This window comes from Teleopsis dalmanni, chromosome X, assembly GCF_002237135.1.
Source record: "Teleopsis dalmanni isolate 2A chromosome X, ASM223713v2, whole genome shotgun sequence".
Taxonomy (NCBI): domain Eukaryota; kingdom Metazoa; phylum Arthropoda; class Insecta; order Diptera; family Diopsidae; genus Teleopsis; species Teleopsis dalmanni.
The window spans coordinates 41,985,132-42,005,292 of record NC_051848.1 but is presented as its reverse complement, the minus strand read 5'-3'; the positions used below and the strand labels follow the sequence as shown (position 1 = coordinate 42,005,292).

General features: G+C 30.9%; 1 protein-coding gene across 2 annotated transcripts; it reads right to left on the bottom strand.

Moving 5' to 3' along the window:
* Nucleotides 1–813: 813 nt before the first annotated feature.
* Nucleotides 814–2,316, bottom strand: LOC119662706. Of its 2 annotated transcripts, none has more exons than XR_005250876.1 (2): nucleotides 1,221–2,316; nucleotides 814–1,164 (listed from the first exon to the last, which is right to left on the bottom strand). XR_005250876.1 is itself a non-coding variant. In XM_038072398.1 (2 exons), the coding sequence occupies exon 1, from the start codon at nucleotides 2,250–2,252 to the stop codon at nucleotides 1,356–1,358; it is 897 nt and encodes a 298-aa protein (XP_037928326.1). In that variant the 5' UTR covers nucleotides 2,253–2,316; the 3' UTR covers nucleotides 814–1,164; nucleotide 1,355. The 2 variants fall into 2 exon arrangements, 1 of the variants encoding a protein (XP_037928326.1); XM_038072398.1 differs by having other exon boundaries at nucleotides 1,355–2,316.
* Between the last annotated feature and the right edge of the window lie 17,845 nt (nucleotides 2,317–20,161).

The window sequence follows — 20,161 nt, the reverse complement described above, 5'->3', positions numbered from 1 at the left end:
GAGTAGAGTTGGAATACAGGGCTCAGAAATTGTGACGTAAATGAAATATTTAATGGGGCGATCAAATTCTGCTTTGTAAATAATACGACGAAAATGGTTGTCAAAATCATGTTTGTAGATTTTTTACAAGATTTGCAGCGGTGTGACTCCAGAAAATCGTCGGGTTTTCTTTTTACTAAAACAGGACAAATTATTTAATACACTACATGTCTGCACCTTGCCAAACGCTTTGTATAGTTCTGTAGAAAATCCAAGTATATTTGCCATCAACATTTGTTGTATAAGAAAAAATATTTCATTGTGGCAGTGTGGAGAAATTTTAACAGATACATTTTCAAGTGGCTTCTCCAAGCATATTTCGTCAAAGACGGAATAAACATTATGATCGTCAAATAGAGAAATAGTTTAACTTCTTTCATCATATAACTGTATGTGTCTCCAAAAATCGATTTTCCGGGCTAAAAGCATTCAAGCACTATTCTTATGACTACACACCTCAATTTCATCCCCTTTACGATTTCTACCGATCTCGTTTTTTCTTTGATTTGAATTTTTTATGGTCTCCCAAAGTTAATTCTGAAATTGACAGCTTCCAAAGCTGCTGACTGTAGGGTCGTTTATAGTTTACGTTCATGGTGGCATTAGATTGACGACACTCCCCATTACTCCATTCTTTAACTAGAGAGGTCGTTGGAAACCAATTGCATTTTCCGCAGTAGTGAATTAGAAGAAAGAGGTGTTGATTTTTATGCGAAGAAGAAGATTTGGTGAATGTCAAATAAAGAAATCTAATCAACATCAAATAAAAGTAGCTTAAAAAGTAAATAAAATATTTATTTGTTGTTATTTTGGCGATAACATGGAATGCAATGCTTTTATTTGGTTTAAACTTATAAATTTGGAAATTTATGAAACGTCATCAGCGTAAAATGCCAAAAAAGTCTTAGCTTTTGACAATTTCATATTTTTCAAACACAAAATTTTGTTCATCAAATATTTTACACACTTATTAATTTAGAAATCTTATATTAGTGTGGTCAACATAGCCAATTTCCGATAAAAGTCCGCAGATAATATGAGGAGCATCATATTATCATGAGCCGCTAAGAGAAAAGTTGTCCAAATACGTTGTTGGCCAATTTAAGTAAGAAGCATGTGAGGTAACTACAAATATATAAGTGGGATTAATTGGTATATATGTGGAATATATAGAAACGAACCTTATGATTCTTCTGGAAAATGTAAACATTCATTCTCCAGCTTATGCTCACAACGCCAAGATGGGCAATTCTGATGGTCATGTATGTTATTTTTCATAATAATGCAACCATATGTTTAAGATATAGAAACGAACCTTATGACTCGTCTGGAAAATGTAAACATTCATCCTCCAGCTTATGCTCACAACGCCAAGGTGGGCAATTCCGGTGGTCATGTATGTTATTTTTCATAATAATGCAACCAACTTTGCTTATGCTTTCACGGTACTCGGAAAGTTTATATCTACATGCGCTTTGTGCGAAGCCCCACTTTTGTCTCATACCAGTAGGACTGAATCGTGAGCTGTCTTCAAATGTAAAGTCAAGTGGACGTTTCTGGCTAAGTTTTTTAAGTTTAAGTTGCCTTTCTTCTTGCTCACGGTCGTCTTGTTGGTGTATTAATATTGCCATACTGCCGTCATGTTTTGGTGTTTCTTTTTCTCGTGGTTTTTCTTCTCCTTCTTCTCTTTCTATTTCTATTATAATATCAGTCCCCTCTTCAACCACTTCTGTCTCGTCCTCTTCTTCTTTAATTGGAATTGGTTTGGGCGGGAAATCAATTTGATGACTGGTTATAGTGCTGCAAGGACACTTTTGCTTTTCTATGACTTTAACGATCAGTGATTCTTCCCAAGCATTAATTTCGCATTTTCGCTGCCTTAAGTCTTCTTCGGTATCCTCGATATTTGCTTCATATGGTAATGTGCGGCGTGGAAGAAGTAGGCCCATAATGTTATTAGCGGTCCATTCAGGTGGACAGAATTTAAAAAGTTTTCTACGTTCTTGCTCTCTGCGCTCAAGCTCAGCTTCAGGATCAATTATCTCCTCAGGTATGATAACTTTCACCGGAGGACGTCTAAAGTACGCGTCGTTGTAATATTTTAACCGCTCATTTTTATCGTAGAACTGGCTATTATAGGTTGTAACGTATTTACTAATACATTTCGTTTTACGTTTATTTTCACACTTTCTTAAACCCAAAATTGTACACATTGTGAATTTTTATAATTCAAAACCAGAGAAAACCTAAAGATTTTACTAAATTTGAAACACAATTAAAAATTTTAAATCTAACATTAAAAATTAATTTCCTTGTTGTTTTCATTTGATTAAATATTCAAAGACAGTAAAAAAAATTTCAAAAAAATTTTATTTTATTTAATTTAATTTCACTTCGCAGCACTTGTATATTTTCATCAAATTAATTAGTTTGGATAGGATTAGTTGATACTAATTGAACGAAATGACATGAATACACCATCAATTAGTGAAATAGTTGAAGTAATAATCGTCTTATTGTGGGTTATATACTCATTTTGCAGAAGTCTTTTAGTTCCACACGTTTCTTAGGTTCCATTGTGCATTTGTACGATCGTTATTGCGATTATCTTTTGGTCAACGATAAATGTGCGCATCCGTTGCCTATGTCTTTCTGATCGTGGCATTGGGTTATACCAACTATGTCATATGTTTCTTTGTCTAAGTCGGATAGGCTTTCAAATAATCTACAAAAGTTTTCAAAAAACCGATATTAAGCTCGTTCTGTTGTCTTAGCTTATATGTATCTTAGTTTATTATATGCAATTATTCGTAATGGAGATTTACTATCAATTTTAAATTTATTACTTCAATTTGTAACAATCTTTTATTCTTTCTCAGGTCCATAACTATAGTATATTATTCAAATTGGAACTGTATTGATACTATATAGCGCTCTTAAAGAGAAGGTTTTGAAAAACTTCCCAATTCCGAAATTCATAAATCATTTTTTCTAAGTTCAATAACTGTAGCAAATTTTAAGAATCGGAACTATGTTTAGAGATACGATTTTGTATAATTTCCTCATCCATAAATTCGTAAAAACAGTAATGGAACTTCATCAATTTGAAATAAGCTGTTGTTGATTATGTAGTGATAACACTGTGAACTACATTACAATCAAGTCTTATAAAAAATATGACCATCAAATACTTTATCCGTTCCTATAGGCACTTCAATTTAAACTACAAGTCGACTACCTTCAGGAGAAAAGTTTAAGCTCATTGTATTTTCGCAGCAGCAATCACTCATCCAGTCTTAAATACTATAAGTGATCTAACACCATATAACGAAAATTGACTGACATAAAATTTATATACAAATACAACACATCAAAACATGTATCCTGAATAGTCATATTATATACAAATATATTATATATAATTTTTTTAAATATAACATGAGATTTTATTAAAAGGAGTTAAGAATTATAGTAAAAAATTAAATTATTTGATATATAAACAAAAATTAATATATGGAAAGGATTCGAATAGTAGTGAATTGTAACAACAAAATTTTTAATTATTTTTAATCGCTAAATACTTGAGTATTGCTAAATACTTATCATCTTGAAAAATATTTTTTATATTTAATTGATCGCAAATAATTTTTTTTTAGAGAACTCGTACCCCGCCAAATTTGAAGCACAGAGTTAGCGTTCCTTAGCCAACTGAATCAAGGCCTTACTTGACTAGTATGTTTGAAGTTGGAGTTTTATTAATTTGCTATATATATAATATATATTTAATATATAAATATAACCTATATATAGTTTATATATATTACATTTTTATTATTTAAAATTTTTTTATCGAAAATTTGAGTATTTTTATAAGTTTTTTATAGCCAAGTCGAGTCTATATTTTATAGACTCGACACATATCCTTTTATTTTTATATTCTTATATAAACTTCAAGAAAGGCATATAATTTTTTAAGTACTATTCACAACTATTATAAGATAATGATAATAATAATATATTAATATTTTTATAGCGTTTATGAGTTTTTTCTTGCTGGTTATTTTTGGTGTAAAATCGAAAATCGCATATCTACATTTTCTTTTAAATCTAGGTATATCCAAAAGTAGTAGTAATAATACCAAATTGGCCATATGGATGTGATACTCTATATAGCATGGCCCTAAGACTAGCAAGTTCCATTTTTAATGTTTACATTTCGAAAGAGTTAGGTTAAAAAAATATTTTTATATTTAAAAAAAATATTGATAAAAATATTTAAATATTTTTATCATTACGATGGATTATTCATACGAAAATTAAATAAAAAGTTTTGAAAACAGAATACAATTGTTTCCCTTTTTTTTTATATTAAAATTTAATCATTTCTAAAATATCTTTAACATGATAATTATTATTATTTTTATCTAAAATTTTCTAATTTTTTGCAAAAAAAAAAGGTTGAGTATTTTCTAAAATGGAAATACATTCTCAATCATCCAATTACATTAAAATTAATACAATCGTATTGCTACTTGCGTTTGCCTTTTTATAGCATAACTAAGAAGTGCCAACAGTTCAAGCAATTAAAAGTGCTATTAGGCAGCACTATATACAACAGAATTTATCTATTTACGCCTGCCAGCACTATGCAACTTGTCTTCCTTTTAATTAATCGGGTCTTTAGCAGTAGGAAGTGGAAAATTTTAGAATTTGAAGGGTTAATAAGTTATACTTTACATTTAAAAATACAACATTTATATTTTTGATAAGTTTGCTCATTTTATTTTGATAAAAATGTTTATTCTGGAGATCTTTCTTAAAAATTTTAACTTCCTCTTTTAAAAAGTGAAGGTTTTCAAATATTTCTAAAATCACTTTGTAAAAAAAAAAATCTACTGATCTATGACTCTAGACCTGCAAATTCAAACATAGATTCTACAGTAGATCTATAGATTTTACAATAGATCTACAGATTGTACATTAGATCTACAGATTCTAAAGTAGATTTACAGATTCTTCAACACATCTACAGATTCGAAATCAGCTGTAAAGACTCTACAGTAGATCTACAGTTTCTAAACTATTATATATGTACAGACTCTACAGTTGATCTATTCCAGATTCTACAATAGATTTACGGCTCTACAGTAGATCTACCGATTCCGGAATAGATCTACAGATTCTTAAGTAGATGTACGGATTCTAAAATAGATCTACAGATTCTACAGTAGATCTATAGATTCTACAGTAGATCTAGAAATTCTACAGTAGATCTACAGACTTTACAGTATATCTAAAGATTCTACGGTAGATCTAAAGATCTACTGTGTAGTGTTGATTTTATTGTAAAATATAACAGGTTTAGAAAAAATGAAATTTTTTTTACTTTCGTTAATATTCGTTCTCTTCAGAAAATCTGGTCTTTGTGAAATTCGTTTATTTTTTTAATGCTCTAAATATTTAAATATAATTGCAGATGAAATATACTTTTAAATTAAGTGAGCAAGAAAATACTTAAATTTAATGAAGCTCCTAAAGCATTTAGAAGTCTGGAGAATATTTTATTCCGACGTCGTTGGCACGAGTTACTTAAATCACTTTACGACTTCTCCAAGACGCTTATAGTGTTTCTGCTTTTGCTGCCGTAAGCGCGTTTGTGTGTGAATGTGTCGACAGTGTTACTTTCGTTTATCATTTCGGAGGAAAAGGAAGAAGCAGAAACAACAATAAAAGGAAAATTGGGATAAAAAATCGTTCACGCTGAAATCGATTCGATTACATTCGATAAAATGTGACATGCATGCTAAATTTGCATGCAGTGTGCAGGGATGATGCGTTACGGATTGTGACATTCATACAGTGATTCTGTACGGCATGTTGTGGCCCAACGCATAGCTTGGAACGTGTTCACATACCCAGCTTCGATAATGCCCGCATTCAGCATTGAACGTTCTGTGACATCAGTGTCACCTCACCGTAAGGAAAAAATTCAATATCATGTCAGCGTCGCTTTTGTGGAGCGTGAGACCTTGTAGGCGTATTGGTGGCGCTATGTCGGTAGTGCGGTGCGTTGAGGTGGGCACGAACGTTTACAAATAACATTTTCTACTACAAAGACCAGAAGTTGAAAAAGCAATATGGAGCATAAAATTGAAAACTCTTGCAGTTGTGATTGTTTTGTCATTTCTTTGCTTTGGCTGATTTGATTCGCAGAAGATTGCAAACAAGGAAAAAAGAAACCAAATATAATAATTCCATAAAAAGGAAAATGATGAAATGGAGGCGCATATGAAAAGAAAAACAAACAATTCCGTTTCCGTTAACAGTTGCTTTAATCTATTTTGCATTTGTTGACATATGAAAAGAATATTCTTTCCTCTATTCGAAGCTGCTAAAAGCATTGGAAAATGTTAAGTTTTCTTCTCCAGAATGGCAGTGTTAGTTAAGGAAAAACGTGAGTTCTGCAATTCGAATCTGATTTGGCTTCTGTTTGACTTGAGTAAATTGCGTATTTAATTTGTTTTCTTTTAAGTTATTTCGCAAGCTTCTATAATAACTTTTATAATACTTTTTATCTGCGAAATCGTGCAATGCACAGATGACGCAGAAAAGTGAAAGCCAAAGAGGTTGCAGGACTATTATTAGATACGACTTGGTGTTGTTTATTTTTACCTTAAAATACTATGTTGTCATCAAATACCTTTTGAACTATGTTGCATAGCATTGAGTCAATGATAAGATTTTGAAAATGAAGAGATAGAATTTAATCCAACTCAGACTGCACATACTGTAGAGAAGAGACTGAAACTGCATATCATGTGAATGGAGAGTGTCTGGCACTGTTGCACAAGCAGAAGAAACACCTAGGAGGGTATTTGATGGATCATCAGAATCTAAGACTAGGAAATATAAGCTCTATACTGTCTTTCATTACAAAAATCGGACTTGAAGAACACTCTAATCTGACTAAGGGGCACAATAGATCTTTTAGGTCGCAGTGCACTATCCATTCATTTTTCAATAATAATGTAGAGCTATGAAGGGTCCATATGCAGGGCACTTCACAATGCCAAATTAAGCGACACATTTACTTCAAACACGGGTGTTAAGCAAAGCTGTATCCTGTCACCACTTGTGTTCATCGTAGTCCTGGAGAAATCCTGCTGCTTGAGATTTTTGATTTGATATTAAATATAATTAAATATTTATAATTCAACATTTGATATTTATTTCCTAATTTATTTATTTTCTTATTTATCTGGAGAAAGCCTTGTCCGATTTTCTCTAGAGGCCAAAGAAGGAGTAAACTTCTTAGTTGATTTTATTTGAAGAAATTGACACAACTCGACACAGCTGAGTTAATAGAAATGATATCCTTCATTATTGAAATCAGACTCTTGAAACCAGAGATAATTGAGTTATGTTGTCTTATATCACAACAATGGGAATCAAGCCCGTATTAGTGCCATTACGTTTAATGTTCTGGATAGTCTTTGTATAATGATTATAATATCTTTTAATTCATTTTAAATAAAAATAGCAAAAATGCTTTTAGAAGACAATAGCTTTGCGGAGTTGTGAAGAAAAACCATTTGAGATTTCATTGCCTCAAATCTTTTATATGACAGAGAAATTAAAAATTCGTCAGAAATCATCAGGCAAACGCTATTTTATATAAAATTTAATTTTTTCGTTTATTTTCATTGTCTCGATTTCTATGCTGGAAATTCGTTTATCTTCTAAATTTTTTATTTTTTATTTTTATTTTTTATTTCATTTTTTATTTGATTCCACTTTTTCATTTCAATGATGTTTAATTTTGGTTAAAATGATTCCTCTATGTACATCAACTCCAAATTTTCTACAAAATGGTATTGTTATTGTGTATGTCCAGAGGAGGGTCAAGAGCGCATGATGGCCAGAGGATAAAATGTGTACAAATTCCTTTGTATTATAAACTGCATAATTTGATAATTCCTACAACCATTAAATCTTAAATACAAAATTTGTAGCGTAGCACCAGCACTTTTGGTAAAGGATATTACGTCAATGTATTGGAGATTCAGTGAATTTTTATAGAACATCCGCAGCATGGAAAGTAGTGCCTTGATTGGAAAATGGTAATGCTGTATAAATAATGAGCAAAGTTTAAAAAACGGTCTAAGCGGATGAAGATAATGTTGTCTATACTAATAACTTTTCTAGTCCTTTGGCAAATAGTTGGTGCTTCCTGGTATATGAAAAACACGAATATTCGTAAAGATCTTTGAATTAACACAATCACAGATGCAATTGTCAGCAACAGACAAAAGTACACAGTCAAACTCAGGAATTATCGTAACCCACTTGCAATCAATCTCACCCGAAGCACTGGTACCCAGCGACTCAAAAGGAATTATATTAACCCGCCTATTGAAGAATAACGGTCAAAATGGAAATAAAATTAGATGAAACTTTGGCTAAAGAGAATTAATTAACTAGTTTTTTTCTTCTACTACTTCAATTAGCGATTACTTATTGTTAGTTCTAAGTTGATTCTTAGAAGATTCAATAAAAAATGCAAAATAATTAAAAAAAACAAAAAATATATTTTGCATACTGGTAAAGAAGACGAAGTGGTTCGTACATGTCATATTTCATTAATATTACTTACGAGTTATCTACTATTCAGTTAATATTCAGTTACTATTTAATGTACACTCGATGTACATGCTTTATCTAAAGTACGATATTTTCTGCAGTTCAGTAAATTAGAGGATATTTATTTTCTTATTTATATTTACTATTTGATTCAATAAAAAATTATTTCTATCAATAATTTATTTAATTTTTATTAAATAAATAAATAGACACTTCCGTTATAAATTGACGTTACATTACAACTTATATTAATAATAAATTATTGTACATAAAAATATTAATTCCGTTCTGGTACCTCAGTTCTTTACAATACCTTAACAATTTTTTATTCACGTTGGATGCTATTGTATTTAGCAACATTCCATAAATAAAGAAAATGATTTTAATAAAAAAATTTCTATTCATTATGTATCGAAGATATTCCGTTTATCGAAGAGTTCGCTTGAGAACCATTTTTAGTGTATAAGATTATACGGAAAGTAGTTTTCTCCTTCTTCTTTTTTTTCTTTTAATAAAGAAATATTTTATGGATTCACATATAGTCTTTTCTGATCCAAAACCTTTTGATATATTTCTGGCAGTAGCAGGATTGACTGTTCTAAAAATTTTTGTTCGTTGTTGAAACTGATTCAGTTGATCTTATACTTTCATAATAGAAGTGTAGGTTTTATTATGTAAAAAAAAACTTTTTTGTCGTCAGAATATATAATATATATAATACTCCAAATCCGGAGAATTTGGATCTCATCCATCGAATGTTTCATTGTCTTGCTGAAACACCACACCTTTGATGAATTCTAGGATTCTCTGTAAATGAAATAAATCAGTCAGTTTTTCTAGCTGTTATTAGTATATCACAGGATTCTTCGTCGTGTTGTCGGAGAGAAGCTGTAAACAAGAAACGATTGCTTTAAAATAGCATCAAACAGATAATATCACACTTTCTGGATGAATACTAGTACTTGAAGTGCCTTATGCCGATCCATTTTAATAAAATTACTATATTTATAGTATTATAGTATAGTTATAGACAATCCAATTAACATGGGAAAGTACAAATGACTTTCTTTCAAATGAGTAGTCCAGTCTTCATACTCTGAGTTTAAATCTCAGCATTTCAAATTATCACTAACAGCTGATTTCAATAAATTAAATCTCTTATCAAAGAAATAGTTATTTCTTTTGAGTTATTTTAGTTATTTAAACTTAGGAGTAGTTATTTGTTAGTTTGCATCAATAAACGGCTTCATTGCGTCTATATTACTCATAAATACTACTATTTGATAAAATATACTACTATAAAACTTTAATTATAATATGAATAGTAAGTTCTGTATTTTTTTACCACTAGCAACCCCGCTCCTTTCACATACACCCAATTTCCCTGCTTCACGATCATGCTTACTGGTTTAGATGAACGCAGTCCGCTAGGTATTAAGCCTCTTGCTCTAACTATTCTACCTAGATTACAAGAATGGGGTTGCATCCACTACACGCGGATCTTCCGTATTCATTCCCAAGAGGTGGTTTTAGTGGTTTATAGTCTCACACTGTGCCTTTCGATGCTTTCCATCTATTGCAAAAAAAAAAGTTCTGTAGTTGGATTGTGCAATTTTTTTTTAAATATTTATAAATTCATTGATTGTGTCTTCTCTTACAAGGAGACTAACAATAAGTTCTAAAATCTTATCACTAATCACTACATAATATTACCATACAATTTTTTATTTTAACTATACTATGTATAATATAAAATGAGGAAACCTTATATCACGAACCTCACTTAAATCAATGGGTTAAATTTCATTGGAGTGAATGTTAAGAAAGGTGTGGTTTTAACTTCAAGCTATTGAATATGAATTAATGGGTGGACGGACAACTTTTTTCAGGCGGGAAGTAATTGATAGAAGTGCAAGAATCCTTGCTAAGGGATTAACATGTTCTGTCAGACTTTTTATGTTTTTTTTTTTTTGATATTGTCGAAAATTCAACTTTAACTAAGAGAATTTGTAGATCTCGGTGTTTATTTTCATTCCTGATATACTATGGTGCAACAGTGATTGATCTCAGTATTTTTGACTAAACGTTTTTGATAATATCAATATTTGAAGTACTAGTATTAGCAAATAGCTGGATACAATTAGTCTGTACTGGTTTTATGATGCTGTTATACAAGAGTACTTTATACTCTAAGTACAGGGAGGATCTGTTATTAATGAGCCAGCGCAATTTAGAGGCTTGGTTCTTCATTTGTATTTGTTTTTTTTTTTTTGGAATAAGTTGACCATAAATTCTACGTAATACACAAAATTTAGTCTTAATATATCCATAATATATTTTTAATGGATCTCTTAAATGGACAGCATAAAAGGACAGCAGACCCAATTTTTTAATGGATCTTAAATGTGTATCTTTCCATTTTGAGTTACCAAGCCAAATTGAATATACCTATGTATTAGTTTTGTATTAATTAGTATTAATATGTTTATCCTATAGATTATAGTATACTTGCAATCGAATATTTTATGCAGTATAAATCCGATACTACTAATATTTCTTACTTGTCTGACAAATTTTATTCACTTCCTTTTCTGTAGTACTCGAAATGAACGGCAAATAAAAAAGTGATTTTATATAAAAATGCAAATCTAAGAACATAAAAAACCGTCGCAAGACAAATATATCTAATAAAATCAATAGTCTACACAAATATTTAAATAAAATAGAGAATGTTACCAATTTGATGTAATGATGACGACGACGGGGAAGCTGAAAATGATGAAGTCGAAGATGATGTCGGAGATGATGTTAATGGTACGAATAAAACAGCACCAAAATGAAGAATAAAATAAAATGACGAGAAAGAAATTTAATGAATCATTTTACTCCAGAAGTGCCACTTTATAGCTTCGCAATTTTGTGAAAATAGAAATTGAAGGAAATCATTTTTTTCAACATTGAAGAAATTTTCATTTTTAAATCATTCCTGCTTATATCCTTAAAGCAAACTTAAAGTATTCTGCTATTCTTCGGATTTTTACTCATAATATTTAATGCGAACAATTTGAAATATTATAAGGAATGGATTTAAGCAAAGAACAATAAAACCGATAATAACATAATACTGATTAACAAGATTTTTCAGCGAAGTATAGATATTTCTATTAGCTAAAGTAATTAGGGCAGCATATCATGGTGTTTACCTTGTATTTATTTCTTCAGCTTTTGAAATATAATACAAATATTATCTGTATGATATTGATAGAAATAATAATATAAATAAATGAGAAACTAAGCGAGCAATAGCTCCATGGACCTATTAACAAACATGAGATCAGTGTAAATTGATTGAAAAAAACACAGCCAATCGGGTGGTCGATTACGCTAACCCCAAGAGCTAACGACCAGCTTCTTAGTTGAACAAATCTGCTACTGTTCAGTTTAAGACATATACCGAAAATATGTTTAAATATTTTAACTTCTTTTATACTAAGCGGTTAATATTGTTTTTTGGCTCATTTTGAGATATAGGACTGCAGCTCGCAGTGCCTGATTAGAAACGCGGCTTCTCAGATACAGGCGTTCCATTTGCTACAGTTAAACTCGCATTTAAACAAAAATACCTGAGCATAGCCAAGCAATACGGGGCTGATTAACCTCAATGTGCGATTGCGAGGATGACTTGGTTAATTTAGACAAGAAAAGAATTAGTCATCTACTTCAACTAAGACGGAACCTGTAATAGAGTGGCAAGCTTTGAGACTGGGTCTTCCCTTTAATAATTTTTGCCGAGGTTGTGGCTCTGAAGTTGAGGAGGAAACCGTGTTATATCTCATCTGTCAGTGTCCTTCTTTAGCTAGAAGAAGATTAAAAATCTTAGGATTACCTTTTCTCACCGATCTGACTGAGCTGTCATCTTGTAATATTAGGGACTTAGCTATCTTTATGAAACTGTTAGGTTAGTTTTCCTTTACCTAATGGGGTAGTCGTTACCTTTGTTCGGCGTTGAATGTATACTGATCTAAATCTATGTACATACCAACGTCATTCCTGTGGTACCACAATGGACCATCATTTGAGCTCAAGTGGACTTTTTGTGATACAATGCCGCCACTCCAACCTACCTACTTATATTATTTTCAATAAGTATTTATTTAGGCATAAATGCTATAACAAATATCTCATTATGGTAAACAACTCAATTAGTAATTAGTGCTTATTTAGGCGCATACGCTGGAGATTAGCATATCTATGATAAGGACAGTTAACAAAATCCTTGCTTAGTGGGTATAAGTAGCGAATTTAATTTATTTAATGCTTAACATATATTTGTCATTCAATTTATAGTCTAATTGAAAAGTAGTTTGCTTGAGCATTTTATTAAAATCATCTACTAAATCATCATTTCCTTTGACCAATGCTGCAATAAATTCAACATATGCCAACTGGAGGAATGAGTTGCAAGACCCACATTATGCGATATGTATCGAAGGAAATATTTTATGTTATATATTGCATTCATAAATTGTAAAGCGGAAAAGAAATTTGCTTATGTGTTCTTTTTCGCTAATTTCAGCAGTTTCCACCTTTTTACTTACGCTTCAATGAGTTATAAATTTGAGATGAAGCTACAAAAAATGGAGAAAAAAAACCAAAAATAAGGATAACAAAGGAGCACTTCTCAAGAAGTGTGAATTACATCAAAGGGCAGCGCTGATAGCGAATGTGCTTAAAACTAAGACAAACCCTCGGGCTGGAGATATAAAGATATATAAGGATACACGAATTGGTGGCGTACTGAAGTGCGGACGGACAGACACTAACGTTCATACACGTTAGCAAGTTAGAGCACTGTGCACGCTACTGCGAACATAAATCGTGCATTTGTAATGGAATAAATAAATTACCGCTGAGACTACAAGTACAAAACTAAATACTCCACTACAGCAGGATTTAGCCATAAGCTGAAGCGCAAGCTTACACATGTAACAGTTGCTGCCGCACTTTAGTGCTATGGCGGAGTGTTGGGGTGGGGAAGTGGTGGAGTGCGGGCGTGCGGAATGAAAACTTACATACTGGGAAAGAAATAGAGGACTCCACTTAAAGTGCGGTAAGGAAGACTAGAAACGACAGCAAAAGCGACAGAATCTACTATAAATAAAGGATAACAATTTGTAAGGATCAACAAGTGGGGTAACTAAATCAATGGACAAGCTGTAAAGCAGCTTTTTCGCAAAATAGTTAGTCAAACTCCCCCGGGGAAAGGACAGCAGACCCAATTTCAGGGTGTTCACTGACATGCAAAAGAAACTGTATAAAAAAATAGTGTTGCACAGCAGGTGAGCGTTAGAATTGAATAAGGAAAAAACAACCAGCAACCAGCTGGAAAGTTTGTACAATTTCGTAAAGGAGCTGCTGTTATCCTGTTAAATGTTATTAAGCGTAAAATATTGCCACACTAACATTAACACTACAACCGCACACAAAAAAAAAAAAAAAATAAATAAATAAATAAGGAAAATAGTGCACGGAATTAATACTGTTATTTCGAAAATTGTAAAGGATTTGCTGCTGGTAAAGAAGTGATAAGGTAAATAGGGAAGCAAAGGATACGCCCACACTACACTGCAATTGACAGTCTAACTAATGACGAAATTTGTATAAAAGTGCAACAGCAACCATTAGCAGTAGAGCAGCGTTTAAGCAAAAAAGGAAGACGACCACAAGTGCCATAACGAGTACGTGGGGAGTCTAAACTAATTTTCGACCAAACTAATGTGAAGACCAAACTATTTTATTATGGGTTGGGAAGAGTTGTATAAACAAGACGACATATGACAATGCCAGCTTCAATTTGGAAGTATAATTTTGTTATATGCCCACTGGCAAAAGTTGTTGCAATTTACGTGCTTCTATGGATATAACAAGGACAATTCCGACAAGTACAAGGAAATCAACATCTTCTGTCCTTTTACTGTTTGTTTATACACAAATATTGCGCCAACATTTTCAACTTCTAATAAATTTCTTCAGATCTGCTTAATAGTACACAGCTGGTATATTGTCTCAGTGCTCCCAACTCTTGGTGTGACATGAGGTAAGCGTTGCGGTTACTTTCTTGTGGCTGTTATTCAGCTGAACGTTAAATTTTTCAGACATATTCGCTGCCGGTTTTGTGGTACTTGGTAGTCCTTGTTGTCGTTGCATGAAGTGCTAAAGTTTTAAGGTGATTTGTTATATGTACCTTGTTGTGATGAAAAACAGTTGCAAAAAAATCATATGATAAAAAAGTGTAGCTCAAAAATTTTTAGAAATGACTATAGAAATAAAAATAAAATTGAAACTAAAATAAAAAGCGGCAATGAAACCGAATGAAAGCATCTGTCTGTCCGTGACCATCATATTTCCTTCTGCATAGTACCAACAAATTGAGGTCATACTTTTGTTGGCGACATAATGTTGTCTGTTTAAGTTGAATTATTGCTACACTAAGTAAATTTGTCATTTGTTGCACTGAAAAATTGAGCGGACTTTTTCATATATAGTAGGTAGAAAAATGTAGAAGAACTGAAGGAACCCAAGAAAGAAAGACATGTCAAGGATATCTGCTTTTTTGTTATTATTTAAATTGCATCATAAAGTTTTATTTAAGTATTAATTTGACACAAATTATTTAACTCATATGAAGTTTAAATTTATTTAAAATTTTAATTTTTGAACTGAATTATATTTTATATATAAATACAAAATTATGTGAGCACACACAACAGAAATTTGCATAACCCAAAAATTCACAATGACGACGAAAATACCATATTAATCGGAAGGGATTAGAGATGAATGTAAATTAGATATGAGATGCTGTTCGTATTCTAAACCTTACAAACCAAAGAGTTATGGATATAAGAACACAGAATATAATAATTCAAATGATTGTTTAATACTTAGTACAATTATTTATCTTATCGATAAACAAAAAAAATTTTTTATTTGACTATCTATATATATACCAATCAACTGACTAAGTACCCAAATTTTGTTCAATCCTGCATTTAACACATCTTGATATGTGGTCAAAAAAAAAGTGTTAGTATTTAGTGATTAGATATTGCAACCATTGTAGAGAGCGTAAGTGACATTATCTCTAGTACCGGTCAACTGACTGAGTACTCTCGGGTTAATCAATCCCTAACTTACAACAAGAAATCTGTTCAAAAGAAAGTAGCGAATATTCGTTGTATTCGGAGAGTATTCGGAGAGAATATGAAATTTTATTTAACTGTCTTTATAACTGTCACTGACCTGAGTAAATATGCTGGTTTCATCCAGTCTTTATATTAAAAATAAATTTAATCAAGTTGTCTAAATAAAATATAACAATTCTAAGGATTAGTCATTGTAGAGATAATAACAATATCTATTTGAAGCAATCAACTCAAAAAAAAAAAAATTAAGAAAGTAACTTAAAAAAATCGAATACTAGGCGATTACGACTTCTTCGTGCCTGCTTAACAACAAGTTCAATGTGGTGTGTGAATTACCCAGACGAACAGATTATCGAGTGTATACTGTATTCACAAAATTGGAAACTTAAAACAGTTATGCATGTCTACTTTTTGTGATACCTCTTTTTACTTATTTCCAGACACTTCCCGATCTTTGTAGATTTGTTCTAGTAGACGTTCTATTGCTTTATATATGACCAATGTGTGTTTGAATGTTTGAATTTTCAGAAATTGATTGATTGTTGCAAGTCCCTCTGAAATGGAAAACCAAATTTTGGGTAAATTTTTCATAAAGTGGTTTTTTCGAACAGTAGTGAACTACAACAACAAAAATTTTAATTTTTAAATTTATTTTAATTAATTGAATTTTTGGTTGACCATACAGCTGTTTCGGGTATTGCCAAATACCTATCAGCAATGATCTTGGTCTTGAAAAATTTTTCTAAAAAATATTTATCATTTATTTTATAAATGAATAATAATAACGCTTTTATATGCAATACAGGTACCAAATGTTAAAATATGTATTAACTACTTTTTGGTATATTAGCTTATTGTGATTAATCAGATAACATTAAAGTAATGAACTTGAAAAACAAAATTATAAATAAAAAAATGAATAAAATAGCAAAAATTTGACGGTAAACATTTGGGGCAAGTTTCGTGGGACGAGCACAATAACAAAGCCGAGGACATTGCATTCATGACAGGAACGTGACAATCTGCTAAAAATTTGTTATAAATACATATAGATGTATAGATGTATATTCATATATATAAATAATTTTTTTTAAGGATATTAAACTGAAGCAAAAGAAGGAAGAAATTGTTAACAAAGGGAATCAATAACGAATTTTTTATACAAATTTATTAAAGGTAGGAAAAGCAATTTTATGAATAATAAAAAAGTGTATGCCGTATACTGAGGGAAGAATAGACCATCTTTGAGATTTAATATATTTTATTTCCATTACCTCGTCGTATACTTGTGCTCATAATAACAAGAACAAATGAAAAATAAAAATGAAAATAAATGAATTATTTATGAAGCTCGGTACGATACGCAAAGCAATAAATTTTAAATTTGTTATTGTGTAGATGTTTAACTAAAGCAATTTGCTAACAAAACAGTATATCTTAGAAAAAGATATACCAACAGTATATCTTTTATAGAAATTCATAAAATTATTAAGTTTAAAGCACTTACTGTCATTTAGTGTCAAAATCTCCCTTTAAGTAAAACATTCAGCTTAATATAATGAAAGGAAATTGCAGGGAAAACAATTTTTATTTCATGCAAATTCAATGACTTTAATATTTTGACATACTAACGCCAGCTACTTATATACTTGCTCACTTGCTTCCAACCACTCAGAGCCAAAAAAAAAAATGCACAAACTCTTGGATTTCACTTTTTTTACAAAAATAAAGTGGCATATATGTCACATTGCGACACATTATGGACAAGCACATCCTAACCTATCCGTGATGTTACCAATAACACTACATACTCATATATATACGTACATGCATATATCAATTGCACGCTATGCTGAATAGCTTCCTGTATTTGATACCAAATGCATCCTTTTCCTTAACAAATTTTTTCAAAGATTACCGATGCTCATTCTAGCAAATTTGCCGGTCCTGCTGCTGCTGCTCCTGCTGTTGCTGCTCCGGCTGCTGTTTGAATACACATAAATGTGCTAAGCTGTTGCTGTGTCTGCTATCACTGGTACTGCCACTGGTTCTGATGCAGATGCAGATACAGATACTGATACTAATGCTGGTGTTGTTATTAAGCTATTTAAATCTTGCAAATATGCGCACAGCAGACATATCCGTTGCACTTCCGCTTGAATTGAACTGCAGCTGGTCAACGAAGTAAAAAATATTTTCAAGATAGCTTTGTTGCTAGATAGTTTTATAATTTTGGTAAGAAATATTTTTCCGTCGTCTTGCGTTGCTGTTGTTGTTATTTGCCGCTACAACAACGATAGAAAAATATCAAAATAAAATTATAAATAAAAATATGAAGAATAACAGATATACTCATAACGTAATGTGCATAGAATGTTTTCATAACAGCAAAATCCGCAGTATCTGATGTACTTACAACAGCATTATAGATATTTTAGATAAAAGTTCACTTCAACATCCGTTGGTTATAGCTTTCTGTAAGAAAAATTGCAATATTTTAAGACTTTGGCTGTTAAATTAATTTTCTAACATATTTACAATTATAGAAAAAATGTAAAGTATCTGATTTATTTTTCTGTTATTCTTGTAAGTTCTGGAGAGTGTCATCTGTTGCAAACCAATAGAAGCTAGCTCTATTAAAAACGCAAGTTATGTTCAATAGCACTGAGCTTCTGGAGATCAAGAATGTTATTAAAAGATACTATGTTAGCATTAGAGAGCTACATTTTAGAAACACAAAAAAAAATATACTCTTAATAAAAGTATAAACTTCTCTCGCTCAGTGCAATCTAAAAATAAAGAGCAGTGATAATAAGTTCTAAAGCCATAGTATAATAATTGATGTGATAAAATTAAATAAAATTTCAAAATTAATAATTTATTATTAATTATTTAATAATAATTATTACTAAATAATAAAAGTCATTAATACAATCACTTTTCCTTCCATTGTTGACTTGTTATAGTCCTTTTATAGTATACCATATAGTAATCAAAGTACAGCTCTAACTGCATAGATACCGTCAAAATTTTATATCGGTATATATAAGTCTTTAATACTAATACTAAACTGTTTGATTTAAAGGTAATACGTTTTTCATTGACTTAAAAATAATGTATTACTATTAAAGGATATGTGTAAACGATGAAGACAGATATCATCCGAATGACTCATGCCTCACTTCCAAAGTGTTTTTCGATTGGCGAAAGTGATTATGAAACTTACGAATAATGCGTATAATTCCGCATAGATCAAAAATGATCATTTTCGGTATTAGTTTCCACGCATTCTATAAAATATAATTAAAAAATAAATATATCAGTATATGAAAATAAAATATATAAAATATCAAATGAACGCCTGCTGAACCAAAAGACCCAAAGGGCAGTACAAAATGAAATAAAAATGGGAAAGTGGAAATGGATACGTTTAGACAACCAAGGAAACCACAAGGTAATAGAAGACCTAATGCGCCAGCGAAAACGTGGAGAAGAATGAGCTAGTTGAAATATGATATGCACGGAACGACATCTACAGAGAAATACCAAGTAGAGTTAGATTTAAAATATTTATTGAGGCCCTATAGCCATCTGGGGGAAGTGGCTTTTATTGTCCACTTATTGTATTCTATAATGTTATCGTATTAATATAAAGTTATATTAATATATAATATATTAATAATATATATAATATATAATATATATATAATATATTAATATATAAGACTGTTTTGTAGATTTAATTATCATTTCTGTATATTAATCACTGATAACCATAAATAACTATTTATTATTGTTTAAAAGTACAGTAGAATAAAATAGAAAATATATATTGATTCTCAGAGAGCAGCATACTACAGTTATGATTGATTTTTTGTATTATTCACCAACGCAAACCGAACAGGAGAAATATTTAACTTATATTAACTTTTGATACCTAACTTTTGACGAGGAAACCAAATCCCTCCTCCGTATATAGTCTTTCAAAGTCTGATACTCCCTGAAAATGCCATTTTAGATGAGGTTTTGTCTACAAACCCGTAGACCCGTTTGACAGACCCGTATTGTAGAGATGAGAAAACAGGCTAGAAATCATGCTATCTGCAATTATTATAGTAAATTAATTAATTTTGTTATATGACCTATCAAATATTTTTAGAGTAATCTATAATTTTTATGGTATAAAATTAATTAACAAAAAATATAAATATATACCCATATATATATTTTTTATAATTTTATTTTATTTTTTATAAATATATATATCGAATCAAAAC

Bases quoted from the DNA above. Each gene is read 5' to 3' on its own strand.
- LOC119662706 (XM_038072398.1), bottom strand. From the start codon at position 2,252: ATGTGTACAATTTTGGGTTTAAGAAAGTGTGAAAATAAACGTAAAACG.